The sequence below is a fragment of the Musa acuminata genome, chromosome BXJ2-10, assembly GCF_036884655.1.
Source record: "Musa acuminata AAA Group cultivar baxijiao chromosome BXJ2-10, Cavendish_Baxijiao_AAA, whole genome shotgun sequence".
In the NCBI taxonomy this organism is placed as follows: Eukaryota; Viridiplantae; Streptophyta; class Magnoliopsida; order Zingiberales; family Musaceae; genus Musa; species Musa acuminata.
This window is the reverse complement of record NC_088347.1, coordinates 37,533,292-37,555,721: the sequence shown is the minus strand read 5'-3', so window position 1 is coordinate 37,555,721 and position 22,430 is coordinate 37,533,292. Positions and strand designations below refer to the sequence as shown.

The 22,430-nt window shown below is 40.3% G+C and overlaps 3 protein-coding genes across 6 annotated transcripts; 1 reads left to right on the top strand and 2 right to left on the bottom strand.

The window, feature by feature from the left end:
* Positions 1-2,501: 2,501 nt before the first annotated feature.
* Positions 2,502-5,032, top strand: LOC103969674 (bHLH transcription factor RHL1). Of its 3 annotated transcripts, none has more exons than XM_018819224.2 (7): positions 2,502-3,174; positions 3,253-3,336; positions 3,452-3,595; positions 3,741-3,806; positions 4,073-4,138; positions 4,349-4,417; positions 4,520-5,032. In XM_018819224.2, the coding sequence occupies exons 1-7, from the start codon at positions 2,611-2,613 to the stop codon at positions 4,847-4,849; spliced, it is 1,323 nt and encodes a 440-aa protein (XP_018674769.2). In that variant the 5' UTR covers positions 2,502-2,610; the 3' UTR covers positions 4,850-5,032. The 3 variants fall into 3 exon arrangements, with proteins under 3 accessions (XP_018674769.2, XP_009381570.2, XP_009381569.2); XM_009383295.3 differs by having other exon boundaries at positions 3,431-3,595; XM_009383294.3 differs by having other exon boundaries at positions 3,428-3,595.
* Positions 5,033-6,539: 1,507 nt separating this feature from the next.
* On the bottom strand, positions 6,540-17,700 carry LOC103969673 (DEAD-box ATP-dependent RNA helicase 1). 2 transcript variants are annotated; one of them, XR_010492172.1, is made up of 10 exons: positions 17,458-17,700; positions 15,731-15,965; positions 13,124-13,378; positions 12,264-12,409; positions 11,908-12,085; positions 11,419-11,606; positions 10,706-10,910; positions 9,531-9,636; positions 9,243-9,441; positions 6,540-6,895 (listed from the first exon to the last, which is right to left on the bottom strand). XR_010492172.1 is itself a non-coding variant. In XM_065130958.1 (9 exons), exons 1-9 carry the CDS (start codon positions 17,574-17,576, stop codon positions 9,335-9,337), a joined length of 1,539 nt encoding a protein of 512 aa, XP_064987030.1. In that variant the 5' UTR covers positions 17,577-17,700; the 3' UTR covers positions 9,239-9,334. The 2 variants fall into 2 exon arrangements, 1 of the variants encoding a protein (XP_064987030.1); XM_065130958.1 differs by lacking the exon at positions 6,540-6,895 and having other exon boundaries at positions 9,239-9,441.
* Positions 17,701-19,848: 2,148 nt separating this feature from the next.
* LOC103969672 (uncharacterized) lies at positions 19,849-21,347 on the bottom strand. The gene has a single exon (XM_009383289.3). The coding sequence runs from the start codon at positions 21,230-21,232 to the stop codon at positions 20,012-20,014; it is 1,221 nt and encodes a 406-aa protein (XP_009381564.2). The 5' UTR covers positions 21,233-21,347; the 3' UTR covers positions 19,849-20,011.
* Between the last annotated feature and the right edge of the window lie 1,083 nt (positions 21,348-22,430).

The following is a 22,430-nucleotide window of genomic DNA, read 5'->3' as shown; positions in this document are numbered from 1 at the left end:
ATATTTCCGTATACTTTCAAAGTTAAGCATTTCCGATATCGATTTTTATCGAATAAAAATTTTTTAAATCGATAATTTTATCCACTACACTAATTCACCCTCCTCTGAGTGAGGACTTAGATCCTAACGATTCCAAGAAAAAACAAGCTCATACTTATCACACTATCATCAGCCTGAGTATTCGAAGAAGAAATAAGCTCGTACTTATCACACTATCATCAGCAAAGAGTCAAATCATGGCCTTTGTTTTCAGTAGTTCTCAGATAGATATTATAAGTACAAAGTGGAGAGAGAATGAGAGTTAGTCCTGAGACGACATATAATATTCGAGTAATATCTAGCTGTCATAAATCAATATTTATTTTTCATAACTCGAGGACAAACAAAGAGCAAGTAATTAATGCTCGAATGTCAACGGGATCCCATCAAGATTACATAGGAGTAATTAACATTCATCGCCGACATCTCTGCGATCAAAAGAACAAAATTGCATTAAATAACATATCATGTCTGGGTCAGCGACTTGAGAGGCTGGGCCCTGATACATGTGTCATCAACACCACTCCTCTGGCATTTCCGCTGCTTCAGCTTACTTTATGCACTGAGGAGGCTTTCTCTTCTTCTTCTTCTTCTTCCCCTTTGACCACAGAGAGGAGACTGCGCAAAGGTATGGTGAAAAGAAACCCACGGTGGCCGCAGCATCTCCTCCTCTTGCCTCCTTGACTTGGGGGAGGATAATTAAACCTATCCAAATCTTTTGGAGATGTATGCTGTTGCTACGTGTTAATGCTCTGCACATCTGCACTAAAGTCAAAAGGGACCACCACCACATCTTACCAGCATCATTAACCATGATGGTCACCATCATTATTGTCATTGAACATTGGATTAGAGTTGAAAGTCTAATTAATCTTTGCAGTTTATGAGTCATTGTCACTCCAGACTTGGCCAGGTTTTAGCTTAATATTCTAACAACACCACTCTCTCTCTCTCTCTCTCTCTCTCTCGACAAATATATCCATCTTCTACTATTTAGCTTGTTATAATTATTTGTATTGGGCAAAGTTATATATGCATTCTTCTAAATTTAATAATTCTTCATATTTCTTCCTCTAAATTATATTCTTTCAAAGTTGAGATATGGATGTTAATGTGATTTATCACCGTCCATCGAGTTAGAACTATTAATACATTTAATACACTTTAAAATTATGATATGATGGATTTTAATAATACTTAGATCAAATCGATTCTGTTCAAGCCTAAATAAAATTGAGATGGTCTCGAATATCAATCTATATAAAAATCAAGGTCGGATGTGATTCTCGACGTAGTCTCTTTTTTTTCGTGCTATGTCACCACATGTTGATTCATAATTGGATCAATATTTATAATATTAATTTATTATGATGCCAAAAATATTTAAAGTATTATAAATATATGATATTCTATATAGATTATTTTACTCATATAAGTTAACATGAATTATAATTAGAAGCCGTTTGCTAAGTGTTTTGATGGATGTCAGTCCAATTTAAATGCATTTTCCAATTTAAATCAGCAATTACTTCAATTGTGGGGGGTTGGAATTAGGGTATCTTTAATGCAGTTTGGGAGCCAGTAATTTTTCTGTTATTAGGATTACTGATAGAAAAGCAAAATACACATATAATTTAATTCATTTGATGGTCACATACGAATTTTGAAAACAAAAAAATCCTAGCTTTAGGTTTTTTTTTTACAAAGTGTTCCAAGTTTAAAAAAATTTTACAAAACACCGGTGGATACGTAAAAAATTATTTTACTCACGTAACTTTCAAAAATTTCCATCGCAACCCTTGCCCTAACTGAGCCAATTATCGTTATGATCGATTGTAGCCATCGTATGAAGGCATAGATAACCGAAAGAGAGGAGGGTACGATCTGTGTTATCAGCTCATATGCAAAGGCACATGCAACCAAAGGAGGAGATGTGACCAACATTGTCAATCCATGCACAAATGGCACAAATAGTCCTAGGTGAGGTGGGGGGGTGAACACACAGAGATGGAAGTGGCCAAGGGATGGGAGGAGAGTGACCAGCATTACTTGCTAGCCCGCACGCAGATACATATACGACTAGATGAGAGGAGGATGGTAACCAACAAAGATACTAATAGGTCACGATAGATTAATGAGAGCTAACGAGTGAGGCTACCAAGCATAGAGCAACCAGACACAAGACGTAGTGAGGTGATCGACAGGCAGATGATTAATAAAAAGCACAACGGACAATGATTAATAAAAATAAAATAGTAATTTATGAAAAAAAGGGTGCTTTTTAAAAAAAATTAAGAGAAAAACCCAAAGTTGAGTTTTTTTTTGGGGGGGAAAATTCACCCAATGAAGATTAGTTGTATTTTTATTTATTCTCAAATATTTTTAACCCATAAAAAGTTTTATTTAAGCCCCCAATTTGAACTATAAATAGGCGGAACCGCTTCCTCCTTTTCCCCGATCAAGACACGGAGCAAAAGCAGGGGAAAGAGAGGTCTCCTCCTCCCGCAGTAGTCCGCCATCGAAGCCCTCACCAAAACCTCAATTGAAATCTTAGATTCGCCCGCGAAGCCGATGCAGCACGGCAGCAGAGAAGTGCGAGGAGGTATGGCAGCCTCCGCCTCCGCCCAGATGGCTCTCCACGACGACCACGGCTCGCAGCAGATCCAAAACCCCGGCTTGCACGATGACTTCTTCGATCAGATGCTGTCGGGCCTCCCCTCCGCTTGGCCCGACCTCGGGAACCCCAAGTCCCCCTGGGACGCCTCCGCTGCGCAGAAGCTCTTCCGGATCGACCTCGCCGGGAAGCCGCCGGACGAGTCGCAGCCGGAGGCCGTCGCGGAGGGGCTGCGCTACGCTTCTTACGAGGAGGCAACGATGCTGGCGTCTCGGCTCTCGCAGAGCCAGGGTAGCGGCGGGAGCTCGCCGACGGGGGAGGCGATGATGCTCCAGCTTAACAACCACCACATCCTCCCGGCGGTGGGGCGGTCACAGACGGCCGTGGGGGGCGGTGTCGGAGAATCGGGCCTTCTTCCCCTGCCTCTGACTCTCGGCAGCGGCGGTGCGGCGGATCCTCGCATCATCGTGGAAACACCTCGAGACGAAATGGACCGTCCTTACAAATCCCCAGATCACAACGTAAGCTTCTTCCGATTTCTCTCTCGACCGAAATGTAGTCTTTCCTACTAAAAAACCCCATCTTGTTCCCATTCTAAGGGGGGCGAAGAGCTCTACAACGGGCTCGGGGGATCGATTCGCGCGGCTCAAGCGGCAACCGGGCAGCACTTCCATCATCCCCAGGTTAATCTAAAACCCTAACTTTGTCACAAATTTCCACCAAAAGTCTGGTTTTTCTTTTCCTTTTCACAACAATGAAAAGCTGAACCGGCAGCAGGGCGCATCAATGTCATCGCAGAACTACGGCGGAGCAGCGGCGTCGGCTGGAGTTGGGCAGGGCCCGGCGGCATCGGCGTCGTCCGGCGGTGGCACACCGCCGCAGAAGCAGAAGGTGAGGGCGCGGAGAGGGCAAGCCACGGATCCCCACAGCATCGCCGAAAGAGTATGGCTTTATTTTCCGGTTCCTTCTTTTTCCGTCTACTGATTAATTCTCCGCTGTGGATTCATCTTGTTGTAGTCTCTTCTTTTCTTCTGTGTTCTTTGCTGGGGTTACCCGTATGATGTCTCTTCTGTATGCGTGTGTGCAGCTTCGCAGGGAGAGGATCGCAGAGAGGATGAAGGCACTGCAAGAATTGGTGCCCAACGCTAATAAGGTTCTCTTTTCTCTCATCTGTCTCACTATGGAGAGATGATGTGCGTCTACTGATTCCATGACCTTAAAAATATCGAATCTGCGGCATCATATTAATATGTATAGATAGCTATGTGGAGAGCACTAAGAGATAAAATAATGTTGTGTGGGAACAAAGACTAACGGGTTAATTGGAATGAGAAGCACCAAACGTGTGGAGGAAATAATTTAACACTTTTGCCATCGTATTGCGGCGGTCGTTAACATTGTGTTAGTTGGCAACGGCAGACGGATAAGGCTTCGATGCTGGATGAGATCATCGACTACGTTAAATTTCTGCAGCTCCAAGTCAAAGTAAAAATCTCTGCCTCTTACTTCTCTCACTCTCTCTCTCTCTCTTAATTTATGTTAATTATCATTAGACTAACAAAGTAGATTACATTATCCTCCCCTCTTATTTTGCCTAATGATGTTGCTTTGGACTACAACATATTTGGGTACAAGACATTACTCTCTCTCTCTCTCTCTCTCTCTCTTGACTATGTACGTGTAATTATGTATCAGGTTCTGAGCATGAGCCGGTTAGGCGGAGCAGCGGCGGTCGCCCCTCTCGTTGCTGATATATCCACTGAGGTAACTCTCTCTTTCTCTCACTGATGTATAAAGGTTGAAAGAATGCGTGTATTGATGGCCATGTTCGTTGTGGCGATGATGGCCATGTTCATGTGCATGCAGGGTCCGGGAGGACGTGCAGGAGCCAACGGCGCGGCGGCGGGTAACAACGACAGCCTGACGGTGACGGAGCACCGGGTGGCGAAGATGATGGAGGAGGACATGGGCTCGGCGATGCAGTACCTCCAGGGCAAGGGCCTCTGCCTCATGCCCATCTCCCTCGCCTCCGCCATCTCATCCGCCGCGTGCCGCCCATCCGTCGGTGGCCTGGTCCCGGCCCCACCTCCTGCCACCACCAGCGCCGCGGCCGCCGCCGAGTCCCCGTCGTCGCCCAGCGCGTCGGCGCTGACGGTGCAATCCGCCGCGGCCGACACGACCGCTCCGAAGCGGTGACGAAGTCTTTTGCTTTTGACGTGGAAATGCGTCGAGCGAACAGTCTAATAAAGTAGCAAATCCCACAAGCTTTCTGCTATTATGCTCATCTTTTGTATCATGTGCATCAGCTGCTTTCGCCCTTTTGTTGTTTCCTCCATCGTATCGAGTCCAGTTTTCAGATGAATAAAATGTGTCCTTCCAAATGTAGATGTGAATTTAATCGGGTAGACAAAATAATAGCATTGGTGCAATAATACTACTACACGACTAATAAATCGTGATGCCTTCATTAAATGTAATATTGTATAAATAAATAAATAAATATTGTTAATAAACTCTATGCAAGAAAGATGATGATATCTTTAAAGATCAAGTGAACAAAAAAAAGATAAAACAGTATTTTTTTTAAATTATTTTTAATAGTTTCCTACATCTTTTATCTCTTTTTACACCATTATTACTAATTTACTTGTCTCATTTAACCTTTATAGTATTTATAAATTTAATTCAAAAAATATTTATGAGCCTTTCTTAATGTAATCTTATTATATAGCTACAGTTAATTATTTATGATTAGAAATATATATTTGTAAACATATATTTTGTCGATATTTCTTCATTTTCGTATCTTTGATTGTCTCATTATTTCTTTATGACTAGACTAAACTCCGATCTAGCAAGGCACAAGTTGTTACATCTTAAGAACTAAGATGTGCCCTTCAAAAAAAAAAGGAAAAGAAGAAAAAAAAAAAAAAAAAAAGGATGTCTCCTCACGAGACAGTTCCTTCGTGACGTTTTGTGTTGGTTGGTAGGAACGAAGTTGAGAAGATAATAAAACAAAGATGAGAGGGCCTTCTTCCATGGTAGAGGCTCGTGTTAACAGAATTAGATGGGTAGCTAATAAGAGGCGAATGAGACGATGTGCAGCCCACGAGGAGGGCTGTGATGATATGATTCCCTTTGTTCCCACGTCTTGCCTCGTTTTTATTTCTTACTCAGCACAGTCTCCGTCAGATGAAATGGAGAATTTGACCCCCTTCACTCCCCTTTCTTTAATCCGTGGGATGGAGGTGAAGGCCTCAGAGCCGATTCTTTCGTCTTTTCTTCGTTTCACCAAGTGGGTTCAAAGGCCTCACGATGACGGAGGCAATAGAGGCTGTTAACAGGAGAGAAAGATGCAGATGACATGCATGACGACACAAAAAGCAAGGGACTGAGGAATGGACAAGGAAAGAGAAACGACGAGTGAGGAAGAGAAACTGCGTAGAGACAACAAAACCTCGTAAAGACGATGGGCACGACAACCAAACAACACCGACCGACGGGACAAAAGCACCGAGCAAGAAAGAGAAGGGACGAACATTTACATGAATAAATGAGAAAAACAAAACATGAGACGCTACGCTATATGAAAAACAAAAACCAAAAAAAGAGAGAAATCACCCCCCCTTTTTTTTCATACACATATGGCCCTATAAAATATGCAAAAATGAACATCACTAATTAATGTTAATTAGTGCATTATAGGATTGTAATTAACAGTCAAGACTTATTAAATTCAACTACTCTTGGTATTAGTATTAACCGTCAGCATTACACGATTATAATTCAAGGAGCAGTAATAATGTAAAGAATCTGGATTTTAGAGATGCAATTACACACTTTGAAGAGGCATCAATTTGACAGGGGCACATATGCAAGAAAAACCTTTAAACCAAGCAAAGAGCCCTTTCTCTAATAATGCGATCTTTTATATTGCAAACCTTCACGGTTGGACCTGAAAATATTAATCTTTTACCACAAGATCGAGATGCGATTGACCAACAACGATAAGAGGAAATAGAATAAGCAATGAACTAACTAGCTAATACCAAAAACGGAACTCACTACTACAACATGGAGAAGATGGCTTTATCAAGTAACTTGTACATTCTTGAATAATTGTTTTAGCTCAAGCCGTGTAATTAGCATCTCATTGGAGATGGCATGCGATTCGTCGATCCCTCCCGTGTTTCCATCTGGACTCTGTGACTTGATAAGTAGACTTCCTGACTTGATAGTGGCCTGGAAACAGATGGTCGATGCAAGATGTTACAATTCAATCTACAAAGGTTTTATAATGAAGATACTAAAGATGAAAGTGAACACTTGTGCCACATAAAAGACCAATGTGATGTTGTGTCACCTACTGCAAAGAGAGCAAACCTCAAGTGCGGCAGTAGGGGCACAGGAGACAGGCCACACTGCAACCATCATTGAATAATAATCAGTTATTTAAAAAACACTAGGCGCCGAGGTCCCAAAACACCCGCAGCACTCGCCCGAGCGAAGTGGGATGCTCTGAAATATTAAAATATTAAAATATTAAAATATATAATATAATTAAAAATATAATGATATTAAATTAAAAATATACTGTTAACAGTATATTACTAAAGTTAGAGGAGAAGAAAAAAATATTCTCTGAAATATTAAAATATAAAAAATATATAATATAATTAAAAATATAATTATTTAAATTAAAATATGATATTAAATTAAAAATATACTGTTAACAATATATTACTTAAAGTTAGAGGGGGGAGAAAAAAATATTAACAATAACAGAGGGAGATAGTAGCGGCGAAGAAGGATTAGTTTAAGATGGTTGTCGTAGGGCTGCGAACGATAGCAGCGACAACGGAGGAAGCTGTGGATAGCAACAACGACAACAAGAGAAGCAACAAATAGTAGTAGTGACAGTGGCGGAACAGCAGCGTCAACGGCGAAAGCTGCGGACAACAACAGCGGTAGTGACGGAAGCTCCAGAGGGTGTCCTAGCGGAGGAACCTGCGGGCCACTCCCTCGACAGTGGAAGGAAGCGACAGTAGAAGGAAGCTACGGGTGCCGTCGGACTCGTCCGTCGACAACAAAGGAAGGTATAGTCCGCTGCATCTGCGAAGAAGGCAACAGTAGAACGTGTCGGCGACGGAGGCAGAAGCAACGCTAGGGTTTCTCGGGGTTGCACGAGCGTGAAGCGTAGCTTTTAAGGTAAGAAACTATGAACCGAACCGGTAAGGCTGGTTCAGTTTGCCTAATTGAATCGGGCGCTTGTCTGAAGCGCCCAGCGCCTACGTTCGGGCGAGCACCCAGGCGACGCCTCATTGAAGTGCGCTACCTGTTGCACACCCGAGGCGCTCGGGCCTCGCCTCACCTTTCCCGAGCGCTTAGGCAAGCGCCCGAGAGCCTATTTAAATCACTGATAATAAAACAATCAAATCTGTATATAACTTGTACCGAAGCTAGTAATGTGAAGCAAGTTCTGTCTTGCGGGCTATAAACAACAATAGCCTGATGAAATAAATACCTTTGGGTGTTTTCTTGTCTTGGAACTGAAAAATAGTGAACTAACAACATCATTGATAAATGGCATTCGATCACTATGAGGCAGACGAAATAGAAAGATCACACAAGCAAGAGAAAGGAACTTGATTCATTACATGACCTTGAACCCTGTAGTCTCTCGCTCTCTCTACAACCATAGTAATATCGTCTAATCCTAATTTTGGTAGTAAATTTGCCCAATTTGATACCAAGTAGGTATAACTGCTTAGAAATGCAAGCTTGGGGGAAAAGATTTCACTAGTCAAACAAAGAAAAGAGGTTACATACAAGGCCGAAAGAGGAGGGGGAGGGGGAGACAATGATGAAGAGAGTAATCTTCACACTTCACTATTTTATTGGAATAAAATAAAATGAAACACAAGCATGCATTCTGATCACAGACAACTAATGATACAATGATTAGAAGAAAAAAGGCAAGTGGTCCTGAAAAGGAAACTTGTATACCTTGACTTCAGATAAGAGAATTTACAGCACGAAAATTTTTAGTCTTCAGATAAAGAAAATTTATGTATCACACCTGTAAAAGAATCAGTTGTTGACCCAAACAATAATTTAAAATCTTGCTAAACTTGTTCTAAGTTTCCTACATGCTTTCCTTTATTCAATTTTGTATTGGTGAAGCAGTTTCCTAGCTTTTACCAACTGTAAAATACATGTCAAAATCCTTCCTTCTGTTAGTCATTTTCTTTTGCACTGTGTATAAATATGCCAACATTTAACATTGTCACTTTTTTATATTTTGAGGGTTATTGCTTGCAGGTCATGGATTTTGTTTGGTAATTCTTCAGTTCTGAAATATTTTGCAGTTTTGTAGTTACGTCAATTACAGACTACAAGTAACATTTGACTCATTAATATAGCTAGTGGACTTGCATATTCATCGAAGATAACAATTTTAGAAATAAGACCAGACATCAAACATTAAAGGTTTTTTTTTTTCCATTGAGAAGGAATTGTAAACCTGAGCATGAAATTGTGGACACTTCAAGGAGAATAAAGGATTACTTATTAAAAAAATCAAACTCACCAGAAGAGCAGACTATCAAACAACCATGATATTAGTTGGGATTATCAGACAAATCTCATAAGGGATCTCCACCTTGAAAATACATCATTCCTTCATTTCTTCTGCACTATCTTTCTCTTACTTGCTCTAACCGACTTGAAACTGATTCTTGATTTTCTTGCTGTCCATGATTGTTCATGCTCTTTCAGCTTCTCCAGAGCTTTTTTGTATGACAATGAAGACATTAAGTTTTAAGTGCAATCATCAGTAACATTAATGTACAGATGATGGTGGGTAAATGAGTCTTACCAGAAGAATAAAGAGGACGAAGGCTTTCTACAGAGTCGGTAGGTAAAGAGTGGATAATACAGGAATTATTGTCAGCCTTCTCAAGCAACTTGTTGAAGCGCTTAACCTGAAACATAACAAACAGAAAGTGTAAACAACAGTTATGCGAAACGATATCTGCAGCAAAAGAATATTTGCATGAACATAACAAGGCAAAAGTGAAACAGAAGTTTCAGGCTTCAGACTAAGAAACATAATTTTCCGCCAAGAAGTATGGTTTCTATACACTTGAGTTCAGCATCATGGCACAAGTGAGTTCTGGATGATGAATCTCATGCTTTACTAGTTTGCAACAGAACTCAGTATTTAAAGGAATCAATGTTAGCACATATTCCTTCCACCATCAGACATATCCAAACCCAATGAAAGATTGCTTTGCAGTTTGACATTAGCATTCTAGGGGTAATCTTCATTCCTCCCACTATCATATATAAGCTCACCCACTGAAAGGTTTACAGTTTGTCATTAGCAATCTGATCAACATAAACGATTTGATATATAAATTTAATGGATCATAGTTTAATCCATTAGCACAGCCTTATAGGAAGTAAAAAATCATCGTAAATCATTTCTTATGTTCACTCGAATCTCTTAACAAATAAAAGAAATTTATCACTATTCCACAAGATTTTTATATCACAGTTTAATCCATCAAGCAAACCAGATAAGAGACTAAAATCATGGAAAACCATTTTCTATGTTCACTTGGCTTCCTCACTGGACAGACATAAGCATTCATTAGCTAATTAGTGCCCAATGACATTGGTATGAATTTCTATTATCATAGCAAAAGCAACTTGATTGATCGACATTAAGAGTCAGCAACTGATGTTCCATATACAAGTCAAACGATGCAAACAACGTTCAGTAAGAGATACAACAAAGCCACAAAAAAATTTAATTCATGTGAAAACCAGAAAATTAAAATTTTCTTACATGATAGGTTATTTTTATGAGTAGAGTACATTGCACTGCAGTTGTTGTCAACGTAAAATCAAATGTTTCACTGATACAGGAAAAAACTGGTGGCCTATCAATTTCTTTTTGACAGATTGCTACTAAATAACAACTCATATAGCAAATACTTATAAAAATTAATCAAAGAAGTTTGACGTGTGGTCAAAAGATCTCATTACCTCATCTTTTCTCATTAATGTAAAGCAACGGCCAGATTGACCTGCCCTTGCAGTGCGACCTGCTCGATGAATATATGTCTTAACAAAAGCTGGCATATCATAATTTATGACATTTCTAATTCCTTCAACATCCATTCCTCGTGTCATTGCATCTGTTGCAATGAGCACTTGTGTTTTTCCTTCCCTGAAGGCCTTCAGTTTCTTGCTGCAATACAGACATTCTCCATCACTAATGACAAATAGCACAGTTTGGCAGAAGTGCCAAAATATATATAATGCAGTTACAACTTACAACAGTGAATCTGTTGTAAGTTTTCTAATGAGACTGAGCTACACAAGAAGATTACAAGTGCACAGATGGACCTTACAAACTGAGGATCTGATTCTTTGGTTTGTGGTTTTAAGAGACCAGACAAACTCAACCAACTGCTACAGTCATTTATTATCAGAATATAATCCATCCTCACACAGATTAGTGTTCTGTCATTTTTCATATTTAAAAAATGTAAATATTGCCTTATCACTGAACCAAAGCACAATATGTGCACCTCTGATTAAGATAAGGTGAACATTTGTCCATTTCTAGCATGAAATTAGTAAATATGCAAATGACCTTCTTTCAAAAGTTAATTATGTACAGCTGTGATATATGTTACCATGTCCAAGTTGAAAATCAAGGAATCTTAACCTGGAAACTGATATAGGTGATTTACCTTCGTACAGGCTGACACTGACGACGTGAATATTCACTGATTTTAAATGGTAATTCACCAAAGAATTTTAGTAATGTGCTTAGCCTGTGAGTTGACTCGACTGATGATGTAAAAACTATTGACTTCTCCGCTCCCAAAGTTTGCAGAAGAGCAACCAAGTAGAGTGGCTTCAGTTTTGATCTGCAAACCTGCATATATTCACACCCCAAGTAAGAAAGGATAAGGCAGGTCCATTTATCAAAGAAATGCTTATCCAGCAATAACTACATTTAATAGTTAGATGGCTGTTTTCTTCTTTTAATATATATCCAATGCTTGTGAGAAATGTTTTCAATCTTAAAGGTAGGAAAAATTAATTTCGTGGTAGAACAATATGTATATAAATCAAAGAATGTCAGCTGTGACATAATTCTATTTTTTTCATAGGTAACCTAGTTGCATGTTCAAAGACTTGATCTATCTAGTCATAAATCTTTGCAAAGTAAATACCAGTTTAAACGATTCCAGTCTTTTAGGTAGTTTGTAGCGCTTATCACCACTTGTCAGCAATAAAGGATGATGTAAATCGAGTTGAGAAATCTTGCTAGGATCTTGAGTCAGTGTAGCAGATAGAATCATCTTTACAAACCTTGGGTAAACTTTACCTTTAAAACCCTTTTCAACACCACTGCACAAAAGCAAGCCAGAATGTAGCAAGAAACATTTGACAAAATCTTTGAAGACTGAAAATAATATACATTGAAGGAAGCACCAGGGATATCTAAGCTCATAAAGGTGATATAATAGAGCTGAAATCAGGTTGGTGAATAATACATAAAGTATAACAAAGAAAGAGATAGAATTACCATCTTCTAATAGTGGTCAATGAACCAGGAATAACATGAATGCTCGTTGCATGACATGTTTGATCATTTGACTGAGTAAGCTGAATCACATTTGGCAACCAGGACTGATATGCCTCTCTAAGCAATCTATCTGTTTCATCAACTACCTGAAAGTACCAGGCGGTTAAATGCTCAGTAGAAACTGCTTGTAAAAGAAAGTTATAAAACTACTGAGATTTCTTCTAAAGATTAGTTTGAAAAATGTAATTCAACTTACTGGATAATCATGCAAACTGAAGTTGCATTAGACCAATAAAGAAATAAGATAGGGTGACAAGAAACAGGAATGTATCCTGTCTATCAATTTACTGATTTCGCAAAAAATATTTACATACTTTGAGAGAAAGCAACAATTTCTACAGTACACTCATAGTGGATAATCCAGATGACATTCTGAGCCATAAGCTTCCAGATAATATAACTCAGAAAAGGTACTGACAGTTCAAAATCAGAGTGTATGCTAAAGAAAGAAGTGTGGAAGAAGAAACAAGTCTGTACAAAATAGGTTTAACATAAATTGTCACCACTCAGTGATATCAACTAAGGATACCTTGATGCTTATTTATAAAAATCAATTGGGAAATAAGGACTTAAATTCAAGCTTATCATGAAGTTGACTTGAATTAGAACATCTCATTGATTCCTGAGGATACTAGTGAGTGAATTAGCTTGAAGAACAAGTGTAGGCCACATTTCTAACTATTATTTGGAGAAACCTAGATATATCAGGAAACATTGTAAGAACCCACTTACTAGGAGATGGTAATAGTAAATGTAACAGTCAAAGAGAATGTTATCCAAATATATATTTGTTCATTTACCAGATAACATAGATGTTCCAGACTAAAACCCTTTGTCATGTTAATATGATCCATTAGCCTTCCTGGAGTAGCCACCAATATGTCGACTGCAGTCTGTAGCTCCATGTATACATCTTCTGGATCAAAAGGGGAACATGATCCAAGCTTAGGTCTCTCAATGAGCTCCGAAATTTCATCTGCAATTGATGACTGCCCAACTGCTAAGCCAACACGTAAACCCACAGCAGGTGCAATGGCAGAAAACACCTCTTTAACCTGAACCATAAGATACTTAAATTTATAAATGAACCAAATTATGTGGCAAAGATAACTGAATTCTGTAAATGTTTAAAATATATGCTGAACTAAACAAAATAGTCAAACGCTATGGATTAGCAATCTACCAAATCAACCAATTGAACAACCACTCTTATCAAAAGTTTGGATAGATGTACTGAATGATTCGAGTAAACAGTAGCAATTCATTTTTTCCCAAAACAGATAAGATAACATATGCTTGCCTCATGGACTATCTGTTAGTAATGCCCGAGACCTATTAAGCAATTCCCAAGACCCTAATTATATGCTGATCATCCTGAAAAATTCAACAGTTTATTTTCAATATGCTGGCCACCACAGATTTATATATTATGCCTTCGAAATCTTTGCACTATAATTTAGAAAAGTACAACATTAAGCTAATGTCCTCTTTCTAAGAAATTAAATAACCCTACAAATCACATAATCAGCTCAAATCCAGTCTACACTACCAAATTGATTTGGGCTGAGCGGCTTCTATAGATTGTGAGATTGGATATAGATCCACAGTTCCAATATAAAAACAATATGAGACAATTATTATACAGCAAAAAAGAATTAATCTATGTTAGCACAACAATAAAATATTCAATGGCTTAGATGTCTATCTGGTAATCTATCATCTAGTGGCAATGGGGAGCTTCAGTGTTAGAAAAAGGAAGCATGCCATATCATATCTGCCTAGACACAGCAGGATATAAAACAATTTAAATTATATCCCTAAATGCCTTCTAGTGTAGTTAGAACTCATTTGCAAGGAATTTTTCATGGATAATACATTTTAGCAGCAAAATGCTATTATAATTTGGCTGTCATCTCCCAGAACCTCCAGCAGTTTCTCTAAACTTTGAAATGATTTATGAATATAAAATACTATACTATAAACCAGAAAGTAATCAATACATATGTTAGACAATTGTTCCTCATAAAGAACAAATAATTGGCAGAGAGATATCAAACTCAGCTACTGAAGAGTTACCATCAGCCAAACCACTAGATACAATTACGGACGATATCAAAGCTATTTGGTCATTTTCTTTTAATCGATACCCATTACATCAAAAGGGTAAAGAAGTTCTTAGAAATGTATCCTAGCCCCTCTTATTCTCTTTTGGATTAAAATATTAAAACATATCATAAAATTTGAAAAAGTGCATACACATGCATACCTGCAATTATGTGCTTATGTTACACAGATATGCAAGCATGCATACTTCAAATAAACTTATGCACATTTATTAAGCTTTATCAATAGTTTTGTGCATAATTGGAAAGATATGGTACACATTTTTTCATGAATATTGGAGAAGATAATGTTAGCTTAAACTTCATTTCATATTAAATATTTTTCTGCATTGTTAATATTTTTTAAACAATGGAGACATGTTATTATTGTGTTGATGTCATAATCCACCCACTACAGAATTTGTGATGTACAAGCAGGAAAACTTGAGCTGTCTAATCAAGATCCAGCAAGATTCCCCACATCTTATGCAGTAGAGCATCACTGCCATCTGAAATATGATACATACAGCAATTGTGAATAGGAATGGCAGCAGGTCAAGTTTTTCTGGCACCTGCACCTACACAACCTGTTAAAGCTAGATTTGGTATCTGCTAATTGGACTTGGGACGGCTAAAGTAGAGAACAGGTATTCGAGTCGGATTCAAGATGAGTTTGGGCACTGGAGTAGTTACTTGGGTTTGGGAACTAGTGAAAATTGGCAGGTATATATCGTCACTGTTCCCAAATGGCAAAGGACCAAGCTTTTCTTTGGGGGGATGGGGAGGGAAGTGAGGGGGTACCACATGCCTATCCAACTTGTCTATGCTCGATTAAGACACCCATTAATCAGGTTTGGAAAGGATACAGCTACAAGAAATAGGTATCAGAGAGGTTTGAGTGACCCAGATAAATAGTTAGATTCAGGAATATGAAGGCAGCAATTGTGCAAATAGCACTCGCTTATTTCTGGCAGAACATTAACCTGTCTAAATATCTGGTCCCCATAATAGGGAAGACTATAGCACAGTTTATGCGATTTTTTATGCCCAAAAATATGAAAGAAGACCATATTATACTTTGTTTGCGTACAAGAACCTTGAGTATTGTGATTTTCCCTATAAACTGCAAACACCAAACTCTTGGAATTACTTAAAACATAGGATGCCATGATCTCTCCAGGACTTGAGAACCTGTCCCTTGTATCGATTCAATTTATAGCATCAACTAAAGAGCAAATAGTCAATAGAAGAATGGCACCAAAAAAGCATTTCAAAATTGAATTAAAAAAATAATTCATCACAAACCTGTAAGGCCAAGTCCCGAGTAGGTAAAACTACCAAAGCACGCAAACATCTAATCTTCCTATGCGCAAGCATTTGTACAATTGGTAAAGCATAAGCAAGTGTCTTGCCACTCCCTGTCGGAGAGTTTACACAAATGTCTCGCTCAAATGCACCAGGTCCAATTGTTTCCTGCCAAACTGCTACTTGGACAGGAAAAAGTGACTGTATACCCATTTTCTGCAAAGCCTCCTTCAATCTAGGAGGAGAAAAATAAATATTCATGCATAATGAAATATCAAACACAAAATTTGTTTTGTTAAGTCATGTAAACAAATTTAGTTTAAGCATTAATCAAGACACCGATGGTCTCTTGCACACTATACTCAACAAATTTAGAAGAAATCTTATGGCACGCCATAAAGAATCAGTAGGAACTCTTTAAGCATAGAAATATTTATGGATCTGTTGTATCCACATATGCACAAAAATCTCAAGTGTCTATTGTTTCATGGTACGTAATACAAACATAAAATTAAAGATATTTGGGCAAAGAGAATCGTGCACTATGCTCATTAATCAATTTGTGTTAATGATCCTATCATAAATTAAGGCTCAGCAACGGAATCCCATTATGGGTAACAAAATTTTGTCGATCCTTAGGTTAACCTGTGTGCACTGCAATCCATGGCATCCAGGAAATGGCATGTTAGTCACATTGGTAAGAAGTAAACATAACTTTGAGGTAATGAGTAAGGATCCATTGTTCCCAAGTCAAATTCCTTCTTTAAATTAAAATTTGCGAGCTCCACAGGCCGTAGGGAACTACTTCTTGCATAGGCCAACACCAGTGATGTCATTTTTTGGAACCCAACCTTACACATCACAAGCTACCACAACTTGAGGGTCCGTTGTGGTACAAATGGGAAATGACTTAAAGATCCCATGTTGATGGAGCATTAAAGAAATTTATAATTTGTAAGCAAGGATCCACCTTTCCCCCTGCCTAAATTTGATTTCTTTTCAAGAATGAAACTATGATCCAAGTGAACAATAGCTCACATGTAACGCAATGCAAATCCTCGGCCACATCAGACATCAATATGCTTTAACATACAATCAGCATCATTTACCGCTTGCTCGATATTTATTGGACTCCACTTTATTAAGTTAATGGTGAGGTCATGAACATAGTTTTATATCATCTATCAGATCATGAACTTCGTTTCAATATTTTGCAAAGACTACTGTGGGCATGTTATAATGTCTGTTTTACACTTTCTTTAATATCCTTATTTATTCAAAGAGTTTTAACTGTTAATTCAACTTTTGTGTTCAATGAACGAGTTCACTTGCTCACATTATTGATCCACTTAAGAGTGGGATAACTTCCAAGATCAGAAACAGATTAAAACCAATAACATATCTGCTTAAAGGGATTGACAGCGCACACATACTGTTTTCTTTCATGCGGTTGAATTCAGTGTCGATCCCAAATCAAAGTAGGATTCTCTTCTCCAATTTCAGTTGTAGTTCTCATCATCTTAATCTCTTAGATCACTACCCTCGGCTGTATTATGCTTCGATATCTAAAAATTGTTGAAAGTGCTTCATGACATGCACTACGCCAACTTCAGAAGAGCAGCTAAGTTCCTCATGAAATGGCCCCGAGACTGTCGTAGCTATTTTGTAGGGACGAAGCAAACAATGTACCGAAACTATAGCAGCAGGAAATACGAGAGAGCACGAACCTTGGATCAAGGGATGGGAGGAAACCGAGAGGGCGCTCCTCGAATTGGTCGATGTCAACGGGGTTTCTCATCCACGGTAGGTGGGGAACACGCTTCACCTTCTGCGAGTCGTCCCCCATCTCCTGCCTCCTTCCTCCTGCTCCCTTAGAAGAAACACCGGAGAAGGCGGAGAGAGACGAACGAAAGGCAGCGAGCGGCGGAGGAGGTGAAACGAAGGAAGAAAGCAGGCGAGGGTTTTGTGGGGGATGGTGGAGGTCGTGGGAAAGGAGAAACGGCGGTTTGTTACTTTTATCGGATCGGGTTCCGTCGGATCTAAATTTGAACCCGCTAAACGCACCATATTTGGCCACTTGTGGGCCATTGCAGTTCCGATCAGAAGGCGGGTAAGTCAAATGGGTACGCTTCAGATAGGTAGGAAATTTGTTTGGTTTTTTTATTTGACAGGTTATTTATTGGGCATCTTTTATCTTATTTTAAGGCAATAATTTTTTTTATAAAAATAATTTCCAAAATATAAAAATACTTTATTAAAAATATTTTCATATAAAAATATTTTATTAAAAATATTTTTCAAAATAAAAAAATATTTTATTAAAAATGTTTTCAAATAAAAATTATTTTATTAAAATTATTTTCAAAATAAAAAAAAAGTGAGGGTTGGTATAACGTTAAACCGACAGAAACTGTTGTGCTTATCATCATCAAGATGAGCAGATTGGGTTTCGCTTTCTCGATCTTTCTTCTTGCTAATCGTTTCATTGTGTTTAACCAATTATTATTATTGTTCTTATTGTTTTGGCATAAATGTTTTATAGGATTTTTACCGTGACGTGATGTTGGTGGAAACTAAAACATGACCTTTCCTTTCATAATGATCTAGAAAACCTTTTTTTTTCTATCAGTACGGTATTGTATTGGAGTTGAGATGGATTCTGTAAACTTGATGAGAGCAGAATCTCCAGTTCAGCCACCTTAACTTTGCATTCCTTCCAGAGGAAAAAGAAGGAACCACTCGAGCCTATATGTACTGATCAAAGCCTCTCTCGTCTCTTCCAGCAAAACAGTAGCTAAATGACTGCATCCTAATTCTCAGTCATCATTCAAATTTCAAAGTCTGGGGAAGGTCAATCATGAAAGATTAATCATTCTAAAAGCATGCCTCCATCGACTCAACATGCATCAGAATTCAACGTTCCGCGTTACACTGGTCTTCCACGTGAATGCACCACTGCACAGCTTCGTTTACCAGTCATGCAGTAGTTGGCAAGTCCTCGGTTCAGTTCACCGTTCCTCTCTCTCTCTCTCTCTCTCTGAGAAGGTTTCTTGATCATCAGCATAGATTCGTTCTGCGGAGATGACCTGAGAAGGTAAATTTGTACAAGTTAGTAGCGTGAAAGGTCGAATCTTCCGTATGTTATGAGCTCTTGATCTGCTCTTAGCATGTGCCAGAGTACGCAGGTTGATTTCAAGAAAGATTGCAGGCGAATCCCCCTGTAACCTCGAACGTAATCCAGGCAGGTTTGCAGACTCAAGAGGCCCGCCCACAGATGCCGCAAACGACCGTGGAACATGTCACCCTTTGAATCAATATCTGGAACTCAACAGTAGGGAGACTGCCGAGTCCTGCGTGGGATGCGCAGCAGGCGGCATCGGAGAAGAAAGGGACGAGGCATCGGCCGGTCCGTCCCGCCTCACGCGGGACTGCTCACCTGACAAAACTGTGGGCTTTGGATCCTTATGTTCTTGCTGTCAGAAGAGAGGGGCCCCCCGTCCTGTCTCTCTCTCACGCTGCAGTAGGAGAAGTAGGAAATGAACAAGACGATGACGTATTGGAAAACGCTACGCAACAAAAGGGCTTCAGCGCTGCACATGCACTGTCGCCAACCTCTCTTCCTCCCTACCCTCATGCAGGGCATGCACGCTTCAGATATTAGGGATTCGTTACAAGAAGAATGGACGGAGTGAGTGAAAGGGAAGCTGAGGTTTTGCACCGAGAAATATAGAAGATGGAGATGAGTTGTACCTCACTTAACACTCTTCTCATTTGTCATCTCCTATCAGGATCGTTTAGGTTTGGATTCCTTCTTCTAATCTTTCTCAGACAATAAAAGAAGAAAGACGAAGGGAATATTCCCTCCTGCTCACCTTTTTCTAATTCTCACTTTCTATGCAATAAACCTTATGTTCCAAGGCACCATTGTCAGTCACACACACACACATATATATATTAGTCCGTGCAGAATGAGCTGAAGAAAATTATGGTCAAACATGACCCCAAAAACAAGCTACTGTCCGCCAATCTTACGCGCAAAGGCAGTGAAAAGCGTAGAAGACGACAATTAGAACTGCACCTTTGCATGTCTCTCGTTTCCGAGAGAAGAAGAAGAAGAAGAAAAGAACATCCTAAGATCTTCCCTTGTAATACTTTTGAATCCCAGTTTAAGATCTGAACAAGGAGATTTGATACCAAAAAAGAAAGAATCCAAGCAACAACGAGATTTACACGAATGAAGCAAAGGAAGGGGAACGAGCACCGACAGGACATGCACTCAGATTAGTTCTCCCTGATGTACACCAGCAGCGAGAAGCCGTCCGATCTCTGCAACTCCATCTCCTCCTGGCTCGCCCACTCCATCACGGTGGAACTGCTCGCCGACGACGCCGACGACGCCGACGATGAGGAAGAGGTCGTCTTCAGGAGATCCTTTCTCCTGCTCTTCCTCTTCCTCTGTGCTGCCGTTGTCTCCGCTCCGCCGCCGCCGTTGCTGCTACTCTCACTCCAGTTCCTGGTCTTCCCGGGATGCCCCCCGAACACCGTGCCTTTGTACGCGCCGTTCCCAGAATGCCCCCCGTACGGGTCGCCAGATACCTTCCCGGAATGCCCCTCCGCGGCCTTTGCGACCCCTTCCTCCTCTTCCTCGAAGCGGAACACGAACACGGCGTGCCCCCGCTCCGCGGCCGTCGGTACGGCTGCGTCGCTTAACGCGGCGTCTGCCGTTGACTGGAAGAGCCAGTCGTGGAGGTCCCACGAGACCTGCATCCGGGCGCCGCTCTCCACCTCCACTTTCTCTGTCCCCCGGAACTTCCAGCGGAGCCGCTGCACGTGGACGACCTTCTCGCCGTCGACAGCCACAGCCATCCCCGCCTCCGGCTCCCTATCTTTCGGGCCCAGTTCGATCGAAATCTCCCTATTCCTGCCCCCGAATCGCGCCATTGTCCGGTACGATCTCGGGCCACCGGAGGTCCCCAGCACGACGTGCTCCCGCCTGGCGGTCGGCGTCGGGTTCGAGAAGGGGGCGATGGGCCTCCGGGCCTTGGTCTTCTTGTACGCCTCCTCGACGAGGTCTCCAGCGACGAGGAGCATCTCGCCATCAAAGGCGACGGCGACGAAGAACCCAGACGCAGGCTCGGGCCGGCCGCTGCCGCCCGTGTGGAAGCTGGCCCGCGAGAGGTCCCACGCGAACTCCACGCAGTGGTGGCAGGAGCGGTCCCTGAGGCTAAACCGCCGAGACCCCCGCCGCTTCCAGGGGAGCCACGGCCTGACGCGGAACCGGAGGCGCTCCCCCTCCTCGTCATCCTCCCCGGGTTCGGCGCCGGATAGGCGGAGGTCCGCGAGGAGGGTGAGGCCGACGATGGCGCGGGACCAGGTGAGGGAGGCGACGCCGAGGTGGGTGTCGTAGATCGAGGTCGTCAGGTTGGGCCCGGCCATCGTCGAAGTCGGGGTGCCCCTGGTGGCGCCGCCGCCGCCAAAGCAGGACGGCAATCGATCCGGCATCGTCTTCGACCGGCCTCCGATTCAGGGGTTGGAACCGGAATCGAATCGACGAAACAAGGGGTTTGGATCGAGGATACGAAGTCCACAGGAAGAGCAAGCTTGGTTTGTGCGCCTCTCGTAGCGACCATATTTATATATAAACTCCGAAAATAAAAGTGGAGCCCACAGTGGGGCCCAGAGTAATTGATGCAAAAAAGGTGTGCCTTTCTTTCTTTTTTGAAATTATGTGCTACTAATACAAGTTTATCAGTCAATAATTAAATGATAAAAAGGGGGGAGCGAAGGGAAGTACCAAAGAATCTGAGGGTGATGTGGTCAGAGGGATGGATGGTCAAACAGGGTGTTGGACTTTGACTTGCGATTGACCTTGTAATTGATGAAAGGAGAAGAAGAAGAAGAAGAAGAAATAGAGAGTTTGAAGGGTGGATCAATCTCAACTTGACCAATTCCTGAGCACGTTTGCTTGCTGTGCTTTGAAGGGTCTAAGCGCAGGCAGGGAGACACGTTCAAGAGTTGGAAGCTTCTCATCAGGAAGGTTTTGTTTGGCTCATGCAGGGCCTAACTATGGGTTAAGGTTTAGTATAAGAATGATAAGCACCTCTAATTTCTATCATTTTAGGCTAATTCTAAAGATGATAAAACGATAAAAAAATTAAAATAATATAAATATGCACTAATACAAATCCATTAGTAGTAATGAAAAGACATTTGTGAATCTTTAAAGATAATATGCTTCATCATTACAGTAAAAATATTAATATTTGGTTTGAGAGCTTTATTATAATCATTATCTTTAAAACCTTTTATTCTCTGAATCAGATGAGTTTAATCACATCATTTGGATAGACACGTCACCTTTTATTTGGACCAAGTATTATTCTTTTGTTTCATCTTGTGATATCTATCTTAATAAGACTTGATTTATGATATATCCAAAAAAATATTTTGAAATGGATATAAAATTATTTCAAATTTATTGAAGAAATTACTTTGAAGAAGATTTTTCTATCTTCATCATTTATCTTTGAAAAAAAAAATAAAAATTAATGTAACAGTAATTTGAAATACATCCTAACTCATATAATTAAATAAGTTGGGTTAGATGGAGATTGAAGTAGCAAATATTATATTAGAAAATGTAAAAGAAGACTGGGCAGATATAATACTCACTCATTAGAAGATAACTTTTAGGAAAAAA